Source organism: Lissotriton helveticus, chromosome 12 (genome assembly GCF_964261635.1).
Source record: "Lissotriton helveticus chromosome 12, aLisHel1.1, whole genome shotgun sequence".
NCBI classification, from domain to species: domain Eukaryota; kingdom Metazoa; phylum Chordata; class Amphibia; order Caudata; family Salamandridae; genus Lissotriton; species Lissotriton helveticus.
The window spans coordinates 607,198,607-607,215,244 of NC_136073.1; the positions used below are offsets into that span (position 1 = coordinate 607,198,607).

At 44.3% G+C, this 16,638-nt stretch overlaps 1 protein-coding gene across 1 annotated transcript in view; it reads right to left on the reverse strand.

Annotated features, from left to right (window-relative positions):
• Positions 1-904: 904 nt before the first annotated feature.
• Positions 905-16,638, reverse strand: part of LOC144798070 (maestro heat-like repeat-containing protein family member 2A) — a 103,672-nt gene continuing 87,938 nt past the window's right edge. The window contains exon 13 of the mRNA XM_078668844.1: positions 905-952. Coding sequence (XP_078524970.1) covers positions 905-952 — 48 coding nt within the window. The remainder of the gene's footprint in view (positions 953-16,638) is intronic.

A 16,638-nucleotide genomic window follows, 5' to 3' on the forward strand; every position in this document is an offset into this window, starting at 1 on the left:
CTTGAGGGGGCCTCCCCCCTCTCTTTCTGCATTGGAAGCGGCCAGGACTAAATTGTCAGGGTTCTGAATGTTAATGAGTGTTGGGGAGGTTAAGACTGTAAGTGTGTTGACAAGACTAATAGGGAGCCCTTCATTTCCAGTTGTTATGCCCCGCTGATCTTCTGGCTCACTGAAAGGTCCCGTGTCCCCCAATTGCTCTCTTTCAGGTGTATGCACAGTCTCAGGTATTGACCCCTGTATTGGGTCAGCCTCAAGCCCCGCTTCTTCTGATCCCGACGGTGGCTTACCCAGAATCTTCCTTCTCTGGCCACCGGCCCCTTTCTACTCCTCTGTTCTCCCTGATGGCCGGAGTAGATCGATGACAGTCCGCTGTTGCTAGGGCTGAAAGGCCGGGCCCCTCCCCTTCCTGTCAGGATTCTCCGTTCGGAGCTTTCGCTTCTTCTCCTGGACTGCCACCGGGGTCGTCTCTTGCACCCCCCCCTAGGAGAGCCAAGGGGGCCTGCTTGCACTGACCCCGTGCTGCTCCTTTCGGCGGCATTATGATACAATTCGAAAGTGCTGGGTCCCACCGCAGCACCTCCGAGAGACTGCTCTCAAACGCCGAGCAGCCGGCAATCAAAACCTCTGCAGCCGCCGTCAATGCCGCAACCCACTCAACGATGCCTGGTATGAGGGGATCTCTCCGCTTCCGATTAACTTGCATTTCCCAATGTGGGGGCTGGGGGTTTTATCACCTTGGTAGCACACCTATTGAAACATAGATGCATCTCCCATGGCACCAGTATGAATGCTGTATCAGCTTAATTCGTCTTCACAACTTCAAAGTAATCTTTTAATTGTTTGATAATTCCACTTTGTGTTGAAATTAATACAATGTAATCATATGTCGTCGTTTGTAGTAACTTTAATCCAATGCATTTCGGTGAAATCCTTCACCTTCATCAGGGATATTCTACAAACAAAAATGAACAATATACATTGTAACTCATTTGTATCAACAAAGTTTCACTAACATCCAATTCTTTCATTAATAATTAACCGCTACTAAACATTCGTACTTTTCGTTATATTAAACACAAATGACACCACCTTGACTGTTTTCGGCTTTCATTTAAGATTAAACAACACGAATTTAACCGACCGTTAAACTCTAGTTATGACTAGCACTCGGTGTTCTAAGATACGCTGCAACGCGGTTTAAAAATACGCTAACGGTTTCCTCGTGTGTCTAACGTTTTACGCTCACCTGGTGTTACTGCAAGAGAATCTAACCGCTCCTCATGTGGGTCTGTGTCTAACTGAGCTCTTGAACTCTCTAGTTAATAATCCTGACGCTGCGTGGGTTGCGCATGCGCAGTATGGGTAAACTTTTTTTTCACTTACTTAACTTTATCAACTACGGGTAGTGGTAAACAAAATAACAAATTCATATGCATACGCATATGGTATGAATACGATTGCTCGCTAAACGAGTTAAGGATCGAAATTAATAAACGCTTTCCATGTACAATGACCTACCATACATAGATTCAATTCAGTTAGGTGCATACTAGATTATAGATAACATAAAAACTCAGTACGATCATTTAAGCCATTCGGCTTGAGACTGTTCAAAAAGTAGATCCAGTGATTTTCCCGTTTCAACAAGTTTTTTTTGTTCAAAGGCCCTTCTTTTCTTGGTACTATTTCCACAACGCAAGCTCGCAATTGATTCAAATTATGTCGTTTCTCTTCAAAATGAGTGGCTATGGACGATTTCGTGGAATGGGTTCTGATGTTACTCTTGTGTTCTGTTAGTCTTGTTTTGAGTTTTCTTTCTGTATGACCCACATACACACTACCACATGGACATTTCAAAAGATAAATTACGTTCATAGAATCACAAGTTGCATTAACCCTTAAAGGTATTTTGTTGCCTTTCATTGGGTGACGGATAGTCGATCCCTTAATGATGTTGTGACAGTTCGCACAATTTAAACAAGGGACCGTTCCTCGATATGTCTGGTGGGGTGTGGTTTGTTTAGGTTGTTTTAAAAGATCACTTAGATTCTTGCCTCTTGTATGGGCAAACAATGGTGTTTGGTCGAATATTCCATTAAAATCGCTTTCCATTTTCACAATTTGCCAATTCCGATAGATAATTTTTTTGAAATGAGAGCTGACGTTAGAATATTTACTGACGCATGTGATCCTTTGTGGCTTAATGCTGGGCTTGTACTCTAGTAATTCAAATCTGTTTTTCAATTGAGCTCTTGCTTGAGATTTATGCACCAGTTCTTGTGGATATCCTCTGGTAATGAATCTATGTGCCATGTTTTGTAGTTGTTCCTGGCATACGTGATCTTCAGAGACCACTCGTCTAACCCTAAGGAACTGACTGTAGGGAAGATGAGCTTTCAAAGTTGGTGGATGGTGACTGGAGAAGTGTAATAATTGATTCTGTCATTTTTTTCATCCAGTTTTTTGAGTTGATGAAAAAAATGACAGAATCAAGTTCACATGGAACATACACAGCACTACCATCCAATATCTCGATGTGGAGATCACATTAGAAAATGGCTTGATCACGACGAATTTATATCGGAAACCAACAGATAAGAACAATTTATTACACTTCTCCAGTCACCATCCACCAACTTTGAAAGCTCATCTTCCCTACAGTCAGTTCCTTAGGGTTAGACGAGTGGTCTCTGAAGATCACGTATGCCAGGAACAACTACAAAACATGGCACATAGATTCATTACCAGAGGATATCCACAAGAACTGGTGCATAAATCTCAAGCAAGAGCTCAATTGAAAAACAGATTTGAATTACTAGAGTACAAGCCCAGCATTAAGCCACAAAGGATCACATGCGTCAGTAAATATTCTAACGTCAGCTCTCATTTCAAAAAAATTATCTATCGGAATTGGCAAATTGTGAAAATGGAAAGCGATTTTAATGGAATATTCGACCAAACACCATTGTTTGCCCATACAAGAGGCAAGAATCTAAGTGATCTTTTAAAACAACCTAAACAAACCACACCCCACCAGACATATCGAGGAACGGTCCCTTGTTTAAATTGTGCGAACTGTCACAACATCATTAAGGGATCGACTATCCGTCACCCAATGAAAGGCAACAAAATACCTTTAAGGGTTAATGCAACTTGTGATTCTATGAACGTAATTTATCTTTTGAAATGTCCATGTGGTAGTGTGTATGTGGGTCATACAGAAAGAAAACTCAAAACAAGACTAACAGAACACAAGAGTAACATCAGAACCCATTCCACGAAATCGTCCATAGCCACTCATTTTGAAGAGAAACGACATAATTTGAATCAATTGCGAGCTTGCGTTGTGGAAATAGTACCAAGAAAAGAAGGGCCTTTGAACAAAAAAAACTTGTTGAAACGGGAAAATCACTGGATCTACTTTTTGAACAGTCTCAAGCCGAATGGCTTAAATGATCGTACTGAGTTTTTATGTTATCTATAATCTAGTATGCACCTAACTGAATTGAATCTATGTATGGTAGGTCATTGTACATGGAAAGCGTTTATTAATTTCGATCCTTAACTCGTTTAGCGAGCAATCGTATTCATACCATATGCGTATGCATATGAATTTGTTATTTTGTTTACCACTACCCGTAGTTGATAAAGTTAAGTAAGTGAAAAAAAAGTTTACCCATACTGCGCATGCGCAACCCACGCAGCGTCAGGATTATTAACTAGAGAGTTCAAGAGCTCAGTTAGACACAGACCCACATGAGGAGCGGTTAGATTCTCTTGCAGTAACACCAGGTGAGCGTAAAACGTTAGACACACGAGGAAACCGTTAGCGTATTTTTAAACCGCGTTGCAGCGTATCTTAGAACACCGAGTGCTAGTCATAACTAGAGTTTAACGGTCGGTTAAATTCGTGTTGTTTAATCTTAAATGAAAGCCGAAAACAGTCAAGGTGGTGTCATTTGTGTTTAATATAACGAAAAGTACGAATGTTTAGTAGCGGTTAATTATTAATGAAAGAATTGGATGTTAGTGAAACTTTGTTGATACAAATGAGTTACAATGTATATTGTTCATTTTTGTTTGTAGAATATCCCTGATGAAGGTGAAGGATTTCACCGAAATGCATTGGATTAAAGTTACTACAAACGACGACATATGATTACATTGTATTAATTTCAACACAAAGTGGAATTATCAAACAATTAAAAGATTACTTTGAAGTTGTGAAGACGAATTAAGCTGATACAGCATTCATACTGGTGCCATGGGAGATGCATCTATGTTTCAATAGGTGTGCTACCAGGGTTGTTTCACAGTTACACTCCAGGAGGGGAGTGGTTCCCATGAGCACGGTATAAACTTTTGGATCAACAGTACCAGGCGGTGCACACACCCTTATATCCAGTTAGGTTTTATCACCTTATCACCTGTTTCATTTCAATGATTATCACCCCTGCGGGAGCCACCTTCGGCCGTTTTCACTCGGCCGCCATCTTGCTCCTCCAATGTATCTCCTTTCAAGGCTGTCCCTGTGTTTTGCAATGACTGCTCCCCACTAGAGATCTCCCAATCAGGCGTTTCTGTCATCCGCCCCCCAAAGAAGAATTCTTGGTATGGCTTGCATCCATGGTTGTAGGGGTCATGTCTCCAAACCCTTCTTCCTGCAGTTGAAATTCTCCTTCCATATCAGACTCCTCTGCGTGCTCTGAAAGTGAATAAAACTTGCTTTCCTTACTACTGGTGGGTTCATTCCTATTGTCACTGATAATGCCATTATCATCCATTAATACAGGCTCATTAACAATGTCTAAATCAGCCTGCAGTGGCTCACCATGTTCCAAAGACAAGTGACTCTCCTCAAGAGATAGACAGGTCAGTTCACCCCCCCCCACCTCGGCTGGACGTCAAGAACACTGGGTTTTGAAGTGATTGTCAAAGAAGTTGCAGCTTTTTTTACCAGCAGCCACTTGGAAAAACTGCGGTATCTTGGGTGTCACTTGTACCATGCCCTTGTCCTGTACAGTACTCTCCAGGTGCTCAGCCCCACCAGACATTTCTTTGGAGCTCTTTGCGGCGAGTGCTGCACGTGTTCCTACCGCAGACTCCCCAGTGGCTCTTGTTTTCCCACCTTACGCAACTTTAGGTGCCATGCCAGACTACCTATAGTGTCCCAGAAAAACTGAGAACAATAGATTTCAAAGAGTCCAGCTGCTTATTTTAATATATTGAAGCCCAGCAGAAAAACATCCAATGAAAAGTTAATGTGCTTTTACACGTGAACTCTCCGGAGCCTTGTAACCTGAGCCGCTCTCCCGTAGTCTGCTCACAGCCTGGCATCAATGTCTTTGTAGCAAGAATTTATCAGAATTTATCAGAAAGTAACTTTATAGCAACAGATTTAACAGAAGATGCTGCCTCTCCACAACAGTAAAGGTTAAATACTCCGCTGCTTTCACTGCTTTCGATATTAGGATTTTCCAAGCCCGGCTGCGAGCTCAGCAGTAGACTCCATTAGCAGCCGTTAGCAAGCCGACTCAGGTGAGGCTGAAGTCCGGATGCCACTCCCCTTCTACCATTGCCGTTTTTGCTAGTTTTACAGCGGGGAGCGCGGCGGTTCCTTTTTACTGTCCCGGCTTCAAAAAACCTTCCATACGGGCAGCAGAAACACTCAGAGTGAAGCCCCAATCCACTCCAGCCAACACCGCCGCTTCTGCCACCGCCTTGCAGCCTCCTCCATGGAACAGACGGGAAAAGCGAGGTAACCAGGAGCTGCTCACAGAAACGTCCGCCGTGCGGACGCCATCTTGCCTCCGTTTACCATCCACCGGACCCATCTTTTTGGGTTAAAATATATTAGTATTATTTGTTTGTTTGTTTACTTTTATATCTTGTGTTTATACATAGATTTTTTAAACAATTGTAATATGTTTAATATTTTTTTCATTTTTTGTACTTGTGTTCTAATATTATTTATATTTTATTTAAAAATATATTATATGTATGCTTTTTTTTATAACAGTAAATTAAAAATATATATTTTTATTAATTGTGTTAAAATATATATAGCTGTATAGGTATATGTATGTGTATGTATGTATATTTATGCATGTATGTATATGTGGGGCATAAAGTGCAGCATAAATTATGCATAAAAGAAGCAGAGAACTCTGGTTAGTTCCAAAGTTTAGGTGGAGAGCAGATCCTATGTAGAGCACCCTACAACACCAGTGACACTCTGAATTTGCTCACCTGATATGTTTGCTTTTCTATCAAAGTATTTAAGCATAGAATTAGCACACGGACATCCACAGTACAGTGCTATTCATGCCAAACTGTAAAATTACATAAACCTTTTGCCACTCCAGGCCCTGTATTACAGCTATGGATTAGTTAAAAACCATCCAAGGCAACCTGGAATGAACAAAAGCAACCCTTGACATCTGTTTTGCTATCATTCTAGCTCTTCAGCGAGGTTTAGCTTTGTCCAGACACAAGGGTGTACTTAGTATAAGTCAAAACAATACCCTTTTAAGGATAGGTTGCTTCATAAATTATGCTAAAAATAAGCAGAACACTCTGAATAGTTCCCAAGTTTAGGTCTTGAGCAGCTCCTCTGTACAGCACCCTACAACACCAGCGACACTCTGAATTTGCTCATCTCAAATGTGTGCTTTTCTATCAATATTTTTGAGCATAGAATTAGCACAATGCCATCCACGTTGAGATAGAAAGGGCCAAAGTATTTAGCCATTTCTACAGAAAGTTTTTAAGCATAGGATTAGCATAGTGCTAGCCATGCCAAGCTGCAAAATGTCAAAAGTCTTTTACTACTATTAGGATTCATCAGCAATGCAGCTTCTTATCCAATTTTCTCGTGGTTGAAATGTATAAGACCCAAGCTTGTAGGGCAGTGCTATACGGGGCTGCAATCTCAATCAGTTAGATATTCGTAAAAACACTTTTAATAAATCTCTTATGAGATTACCAAAAAGCACTCTATCACTTCCTCTGAGGTTTGACGTAAACCTTACATACCTCGCTAATGTAGTCTGTCTGAAACCTATCTTATATGGACAATACTCTGGTTAAATGAAGACGTGGCCCTATATAGAGACTATGTCAGTGAGATAATCGACAATCGCCTGGGCCTCACGATCCCCGGGTATCTCACATCAAAACCTGGCTGTTCAAGCGTTGCCTTTCTGCATACTGTCAGAATTCTTCTTCCATGCCCAAGAATGCCCATGAAATTGTTAAATCATGTTATTGGAACATCGTTTTCTGCAATAGGATTTCCATTGTTCCTGCAGGTAGTTTATCTGATCTTTATTTATCCACCAAGTGTGAGTCCCACTTTGAAGATTTTATGGATTTTCTGAGTGTCTCTTCAGTGAGATCTTTGTTTATTAAGTTCAGACTTGGAATACTCCCACTGGCTGTCTTTACTGGCACATGGAATAAAATCTCTGCTATGGCCAACAATAATTTATGCCCTCTGGGATGTCCAAATATTGAAAATGAAGAATATGTCTTATTCTCTTGTATTGTTTATGCTAAGCAGCGCACACGTTGGATCATCGCTCTTTGCCAGCTCTTCCACTTAGAGGAGTGACATTTACCTTTAAGAATCTGTTAGTCACATGCTAGGCCCAGTGTTGTATATTCAGATTCCAACTTTTTCCATTCAATGTGATATATTACACAAAAAGTTGTTGGGGCAAGCGCCTTTTAGAGCTGTGACCTGTAAATACTAGACTATATTGGTTAAACTTTTACTACCTTTTTACACTGTGCACTTTAACACACTTGTAAAACCTAGTGATATGAGGGGAACCCAAATTCATATTTTTACTTTAGCTGCCCGATAGCACAGTTGGGCCACTGAGAGCTTAGTTTAGGCTACTGTTGGAGGGTGCCAATCTGTGATGCTGTTAGGACAAGGGGGTATCTCTGTGTTTCCTTTTATTAATTGCAAACTTTGTGATCCTAATTATGTTTTTATGAAGGTTTTTATAACTTCGCTCAGGAATGTTGGCTGCTTCTGAATGTTTCTTTTTTTATGAGAATTGTATGTTCTTATCATGTGTTTATTTTATTATTTTTCCTTTGTATGTGCTGTGTTATTGTGTACTTTTATGGCTCTTTTGAGCCGAAATAAAGATGATGATCGTGATGGTGTCAATACCATACCGATGAATTCCAAGATAATTGTATTTCCTCTGTATGTTGCCTACATTTACTAAATTCATACGGAGTCTCGTAGAGTTTTCAGTTCTAGCAAAGCTAGTGCAGTGACAACCTAATGGTTGGGAGTTCCAATCCTCTCAAAAGGAAGCAAGATCTAATCATGGTCAATATACATGCCCAAGAAAGTTAGAATTGTATGTTCTTATCATGTGTTTATTTTATTATTTTTCCTTTGTATGTGCTGTGTTATTGTGTACTTTTATGGCTCTTTTGAGCCGAAATAAAGATGATGATCGTGATGGTGTCAATGCCATACCGATGAATTCCAAGATAATTTTATTTCCTCTGTATGTTGCCTACATTTACTAAATTCATACCGAGTCTTGTAGAGTTTTCAGTTCTAGCAAAGCTAGTGCAGTGACAACCTAATGGTTGGGAGTTCCAATCCTCTCAAAAGGAAGCAAGATCTAATCATGGTCAATATACATGCCCAAGAAAGTTTTTTTCCTGTCCATGTGAAGAAAGCTTTCCCGGGAAAAATCTTGGGGAGGTGCATGAAAGAAAATTAGTATCTGAGTCAGGTTGTCAGTCCCCATTCAAGGTCCCCAGGGTAGACAGGAGTTACTGGGCCCCAACCATGGTGGTTGAGGTCATTTGCAACTGGTGTCCTAGAGATAATCCTTCTATGGCTCTGGACAGTAGGCCAAGTACAACCCTTTTCGCACTTGACATTGAGTGGAGAATTTCTCTTAGAACTAGGAAGTATGAACGGCTTACTTGGCTTTACCAGGATTCAAACAGTTGCTAGCAACGGTGGTTAGCTCACTAAGCCATATCGATGCTTTCTCTCAAAATACCCTACGAATCAGCGGGAAGGTTGATTGACCTGAAGGGATGAGAATGGTTAACACTGTTAATGGGGAACTGCTGCTGCTTCACACCTCATATACAGCATGTTCGTTCCAGTGGAAATTGAATATACTCATATTCTGTATGTAAGTTAACCCTGAAAGGTAAAAAGCATTTACTCAAGCTTAGATCTTTCTTCATGTCCATTAATAGAATAGATATTCCTCAAGCTGTTGTCCATTCTTTTGAATGTGTTTGAATCACTTTTTTCAAGTAACTCTTTTTAACCATTCCAATTCTGCATTTTGTGTTGTCCATTGGTTTGAGACTACCCTTGATGGCACACAATTCCTCTTAAAAAAACAAGTACATACATTAGAATAGTAATAGTGTGCAGCTCATGCTCCCATAGTTTTATAGAATCAGTGTTTTAAGTCGATTTTGTTTGAGATTTAAACATTCTGTACTCTACTCCTCTACCACACAAGTACTAGGGAACCTCATTCTACATCAAGACAGTGAGGCTTTTATTGTGTTTTTGTCTTTTGTTTACTAATCATTTATAGCAAAAACATTTACAATTCACACATTGCAACTGCCATTTAAACCACAGACTTCAAACAATGGAAATCCTTCACAGAATCTATTCCTTCATTTTCTCTAACCTCTCTTTTTGACTTTTCTATGGTGCAGTTTGTGGTTTAGGTCTCACACTGTATTATAAGACCTTTCAAACTGTGTGAACTACTGCTTTCCTGCAAGGTGTTAAGCACTTATTCCTGTTACCTGGCTTAAGGTGTTTCAGTTAATACAGATGTGCTACTTGTAATATTCGTAGCCCAGCCAGAGCCCTTGCTGTGCCTTCTTTGTAGCCTGTACCACTAAAGGCAAATTGCTGCCCGGAGGCTATTTTTCCAGGGGAAGCAGGTGTTGTGTATGCCCAGGAGACTCGGTTTTGTTTAAAGGCTTTATTTAGGGCAAACAAGTTGACCATAAAAGAACAATATTACAACATTATTAATAAAAGGCTATTAACTAATGCCCGGACCATTGCTTTGTGGTAATAAAATACAGTGCATACTTCAATACTACTACAATTCTCAATAATTAGAACAATACAGGGGATGCATACAACATACATTACATCCCTCCCTTCACCTCGCAACCCAAGCACACCATCTGCGGAGTCCCCCAATGCTCATCCCTCAGCTCAGCCCTACCCTCTTAAACATCTTTATGACTCCACTTGCAGGTATTGTCAGATTGCACATCAACATCCTCTCCTACGCCAACGACACTCAACTCCTCCTCTCACTCTCAACAAACCCAACCTTGACAAAAACCAACTGGCACAACTGCATGAAGATTGTCGCAACTGTCTGAAACTCAACATGGACAGAAGGAGGTTCTGATCTTTGGCAACCATACTGCCCTTTTGGAATGACTCCTGGCGACCAACGGAGCTCGGACCCATCCCTACACCGAAAGACCATGCTTGAAACCTCGGCATTGTAATGGAGAGCAAACTCTCAGTGAAACATCAGGTCAACACCATGACCTTGGACTTCTTCTATATGAACGGCATGCTCCACAAAATCTTCAAATGGATCCCCATCAGCATGAGGAAAACTGTGACGCAGGCCCTCCTCACCAGCCAGTTTGACTACAGCAACACACTCTATGCCGGCACCTCCACCCAACTCATACAAAGACTCCAGAAAATCCAGAATGCAGCAGCCAGACTGCTCCTCAACCTGCTCAAGACGGCACTTATCACCCAGCATCAAAAGACCTTCACTGGCTCCCCATCCAGAAGAGATGCCAGTTCAAACTCCTGACCCACGCATACAAAGCCCTCCACAACCAAGGACCAGACTACATGAACCACCGCCTGATCGTCAACCAACCCCCAGAAACCCCCGCTCCACACACCTTGCGCTCACTCAGACACACCATATCCGCCACTCTGAAGGGCACTCCTTCTCCCATCTCTCCGCCAAAGCCTGGAACACCCCCCACCTCCACATTTCTCCCTCGCAGAACCACTTCAGGAAGGAACACAAGACTTGGGTCTTCACCGTATACCTTCAGCACAGCACCTGGATACCTCCCAGAGGGATTAGCCGTGCTATACAAATAATTGATTGATTGATAGGCAGCAGATTTGGAGGGCCCCCAGAACTTCAGTTAATGGTCCCTAGAAGGACGATTCTTGACAGTGTGTCTTCAGTTCATCATATGCTTCTAAAATATAATAAAATACGTTAAATGAGTATGCTCCGTATTAAGCTAGAAAATAAATGCTTTTCCTAATTTGTACTTCAGCCCATATAAATGAAGCAATACTAGAAAATAAAAAAGAGTCCGTCAAGGCATGTAGGAATTTTAGTGCAGCTTTGTGGTACCTGGCATTATTTGCAATGAAAAGTGGTTTCAGATAAAATCATTGCAGTCCATCATAAAACATCAAAAAAGAATAAAGTGCTTAGTGCTGCTCGAGACAGTCTTCTACTTGGGAAAGCCTTAGCATGCTACAGGAGTAGCTCCTTCAGCCCCTACCTTCCTGGAGCCTTGGGCGGACTGACAGCATTACCGGAGGCTGGCCGCAGTGGAGGTGAGAGGCACGGCGAGCGGGACTGCGAGGACCAGCATTCTTGCAGAACACCGCCAGCTGGTTCCTCTTCCCGCCCGCGCCGCGCCCCCTCCCAGTGCCACGCCCCCGCCTGATCGCATTTCACCTCTCGCGGCCCCCGCTCCGCGGGAGCCGCTCGAGACAGCCTTCTACTTGGGAAAGCCTTAGCATGCTACAGGAGTAGCTCCTTCAGCCCCTACCTTCCTGGAGCCTTGGGCGGACTGACAGCGTTACCGGAGGCTGGCCGCAGTGGAGGTGAGAGGCACGGCGAGCGGGACTGCGAGGACCAGAATTCTTGCAGAACACCGCCAGCTGGTTCCTCTTCCAGCCCGCGCCGCGCCCCCTCCCAGTGCCACGCCCCCCTGCCATTCATAAGAGCCCTTGGTTACACGCATCGCGGGACGCGCGCGGGGCGATCTCCGGGGCGAAGACCAGGCAAAGAGCGGGCCGTTGTAGGCCGTTAGAGGCCGGGAGAGACCGGACCGGGCCCCCCCTCTGACGTCTTGCCTGTCCCAAGTCTTTGCCCTTGCCTTCTTAAGCCTTCTCTTCCTGATCGCACCTTCCCTATGGCTTCCAGAGTATCCAGGAGTAAGTCTGCCCAACAGTGCTCTAATACACTTGAAAAAATTTTCCCCAAGGCCAGTGCTGCGGTCAAGAAAGGTCACACAGTGCCAGACACTCTGCCAGAGGTGAACATTGAAAATGTGTCTGTGGGCCTTTCGGATTCCTCTTCAATTGATGTCAGCACTCCAATACCCCTCCATAATACCCATTTATCACTCTTGGACAGCATTGATGAGACAATTGAGTCAGTCCTCCAACAACTCAGGACCCCGACAACCCTACCAAGGGATAGTGAGTCCCTGCGTCCCTCCGGGGTAGTGGAGACCACTCCCTATGTGAATTGTGTGGAAATGACCGAGTCATTGGAGGTAGTAGAATGGTCCATCCACCGAAAAGGAAAAGGTCAAGGGAGCTAACAGGGGCAAAAAGGGCTAAAGTGGACATAACCACTCCAATACTGGATGCCAGCACGGATATTTCGGCATCTCCTGATAGCATTGCCCTGGGTATCGGGTCTGGTCAATTAGGTTCGCCTTTTGTCACAGCTGTACCAGGGTGCACAGGGCCATTTATATTTGGCGGATCCCCACCTAATCTCACAGATGCTCTAATTAGTTCACTTACGGTCATCCTCAAGAACTTATTGGAACCGCTATCTGTAAAATTGGACTCTATAGACGCTAGACTTATAGCTATAGAAAATGCACACAATAGAAACACTTCTAGCGGGGGGTTGGGCCCAAGCGCACAGATGGCTCCCCGAAAACCTGTGGGGAACGGACCTACCACTGTTGAAACATGCACACAGGCCCAGACTGGGGCACAACATAGTATTATAGATAGTCATGTCCCCCTACTACCCCCTTCACAAACCCGCAGGCCCCCTGTCCCTGCACCTAGAAGATCTAAGCCACCGACACCACCCCAACCAAGGAGTGTGGGGTGTGATACTAATGAACATACTGGTCACTCTATTAGTCCTAATACTAGGCGCAGGGCGGTTAATCTGCCCCCTGAGGCAGTGCCCTATACAGCGATTATGGTGGGAGTTCCTGAGCTCACTGGTGATACTAGAGAGCCACAGGACTCACTTCGTAATAAGGTAATTAGCTGGCTCAATATTAACAGGCCCCTCCCCCCTAACATCAAAGGAGATGTGCTGATGGTTAGAAGGATCCCATGGATCGGAGTCACCCCCAAGAATAGGGCAGGGGACTGTATTATAATCAGTTTTAAAAGCCCACTGGTTGCCCCTTATATCTGCAACTGGCTGGTAAGGCCGGATAAGTCCAATATAGATCTAGTATCCCTCTCAGACTTTTATCCAAATGTCTCTAATTTAGCTATGGGGAGGGAACAGAGCTGGACTAGAGTGGGCTTCGCAATTGATGGTTCACGGTACAGACCCAAGCACAACACAATTCCCGCTCTTGGCAACTTCATTCACCAGAACAGACTTTCCTGCCTGGACCTAGTAGATTGACCACAACGGGGAGACATACCAAAACACTCTGCAAAATCTCCCCTTGGGGTTTTAGCCAGGGGGGAGGGTATACCTCATCCAGCAAATGACACAAACATCCAGGTTTCTTTCAATGAGGGGGGGACCTTCTTGGGAGGTATCCAAGTGCAAGTTGAGGAACTATCAGGCACACACACTGCTGTTACACTGCAATCGGAGGAGCTTGTTGCACTACCCACCCCGTCGCCCACCATAACTGGGTTGGGTGTTCCGGCAAAGCACACACACGACATCTTGCCCGCACTAAGTGAAGTAGGTTTGCAACCTCAAGGCTCAGGGTTGAGTATTCTTTCGTGGAATGTGGCAGGCATTATGAATAAGGTGGGCACTCCGGAGTGGGAAACCCTGGTCAACAAAAGTGATATCCTCCTCCTCCAGGAGACGTGGGCAAGGGAACCGCAGTCTAGGAGGGGGTATGATATTTCTGAAATCCCGGCAAAGTGGAATGGGAGGGGGAGACCTTCGGGTGGTCTAGCAATCTGGGTGGCGAGCCACATTGGGTGTCAGGTGGAAAGGATGGACACACTCTCTCAGGACATTCAGTGTGTGCTCCTCAGTTGGCCCGGTAAAAGGACCTGGGCCATTGTTAATGTTTATTCACGACCAGTCGCTGTGGGCAATGACTCTTCTACCCTAGTCGAACTCTCATCCTTTCTAGGTCAACTACCAGCTGACCTGAAAATAGTGATGGGAGGGGACTTCAATTGCCACTTTGAACCACTGGAGGGTCTAATGGAGGGTCCCTTCACAGCCGAGGATGATCATTGGGGAGTTCCACCCTCCTTCTCACCTCACCCCAAAGCTTGGTCTCCGTTGGCAATACAACTTACCTCCCTCACTCTGAACTTTGCACTGAGGGCGTGCAATGGGCGCACCCCTTCCGATACTCCATCGGTGTGTACATTCAATAGAAAGGGGCATGAGTCAAGGCTGGATTACATTTTCATTGATATCTCCCTGTGGTCTAAAGTTCAAGACTTTAAAGTGGTACCGAGAACAGACAGTGACCACAATTCCCTCTTGCTGGAGATTCAGCACCCAGCCCCTGCAGCAGGGCCGACAACTACTGACGCCGGAGGTGACCAGGGGGATATACTCCTCACTACAAGTAGGCGTCGGGTGAAATGGGGGAAGTTGGTTAATAATGAACATGCTATTAACAAGCTATATGGCATAGCACTCCCCATGTTCCAGGAGGTGGATGCTCTCGTCGACCAACCAAGACCCTATGATTATAATGAGAGACTTTCTGGCATCCATCAGGCTTTGGTCAGGGACCTTGCAGATGCTTTCAACCCGGTGGTGCCCTCAAGAAGGAAAGTCACTCGTACTGCGACTTGGTACACCTCTACTTGTAGGAAATCTAAATCTGACCTACTTTCCGCCATTAAAGAAGGTGGCGACAAGGAGAGGGTTGTAACCCTTAGGAGGGAGTATAAGTTAGCATTAGCCAGCACTAGGGCAGAGTGGGACTGGAACCACTGGCACGAACTGATTGAAGCCCTGAAATCTAAAGACTCTAGGAAATTCTGGGCCTTGGTTAACAACGGAACAGGGGAGCTTACATCCGCAGTAGAACCCAATATTGCCCCCTCTATCTGGGAGGCTCACTTCGGAGCATTGTACCAAGAAACCACTCTATGGCCCGAAGGGATGGCAGCGGAGTTCTCCTGCCCTCCAGATATGGCCCTGGAATTTTCCTTAGGTGAGGTGAAGACAGCACTGGAGCGCCTGGCGCTGGGGAAGGCACCGGGGCTGGACAAGCTACCCGGTGATCTGTTTAGACACCATCCCGACATCTGGGGCCCGTACCTTCTTATTCTTTTTAATGCTATATTAGGAGGTATTGTGAAACAGTAAAGGTATTGGATCTGCATCTGACCAACCCGGATCTCAACAATAGGAAAAACAGAACAGGGTGGCTGGACAGGATTATTCGTGAAACAATTCACCAGACACACAGTCAATCTGTACCGTGTGACCACTGGATTTAATTTTCCAAACAAGTTTATTTTTCTTTTTTACATTTATCAGCAATTTTTTGAAACACAAGCACAAACAAAACCACTGTCAATTCAAAAGGTTCATATATACAGTATCTACAAATGCACACATTTACAAATTTACAACAAAGAATCAAACAAAAGATTGGTTAGACACACCAAAAGACAATCACAAATGTATAATAATTCAAATAAATTGCAATTATATACAGTGCAGAGATTAATCCATAAGCGAACAAACGGGAACCAGTCCTAGAGATTGAAAAAACCAAGTGACAGGCGGGGTTGAGATCAAAAACAAGCCTGCCTGTCAACGAAAGCCTGTGGTGTAATGTTAAATAGGGTTGCAAGGCTAGGATACAGAGTGGTGGTATGATTTACATCCTAGCGGCACCCTTTGTTGTAGCCACAGGGTGGTATTGTCGACGCGTTTCGAACCTAAGTATTCAAGGTTCTCTTCAGGACAGGGACTGGGAAACAGATTCTGCACGCGGGCACAAAGGTTGCCGTGGCGCAGGTATGTCGTGTTCACACCTGCAATAGGCGCAGAGCAGGACTTAAGGCGTGGTGTCAGGCTTCAGAAGCTTGCAGGTATCAGGGCGGCTCACATTATTTTGCGCGTGTAGGTCTGGCTATGCAGACCACAGGGAGGGAAGCGGCCGGTCACTGGCCTCAGTTCAGGCCGGCAGTTAAAGTTGGCCCGTTTTCTGAATGAAGTAATCAAGCCACAGAAGGTCCGTGTTGCTCACTCTCTCCCAGGAACAAGCTGTCTGTAGGTGGAGCGCCGGGACACCAGTGGATTCAAAACACCCACTGGTGTCCCGGCGCTCCACCTACAGACAGCTTGTTCCTGGGAGAGAGTGAGCAACACGGACCTTCTG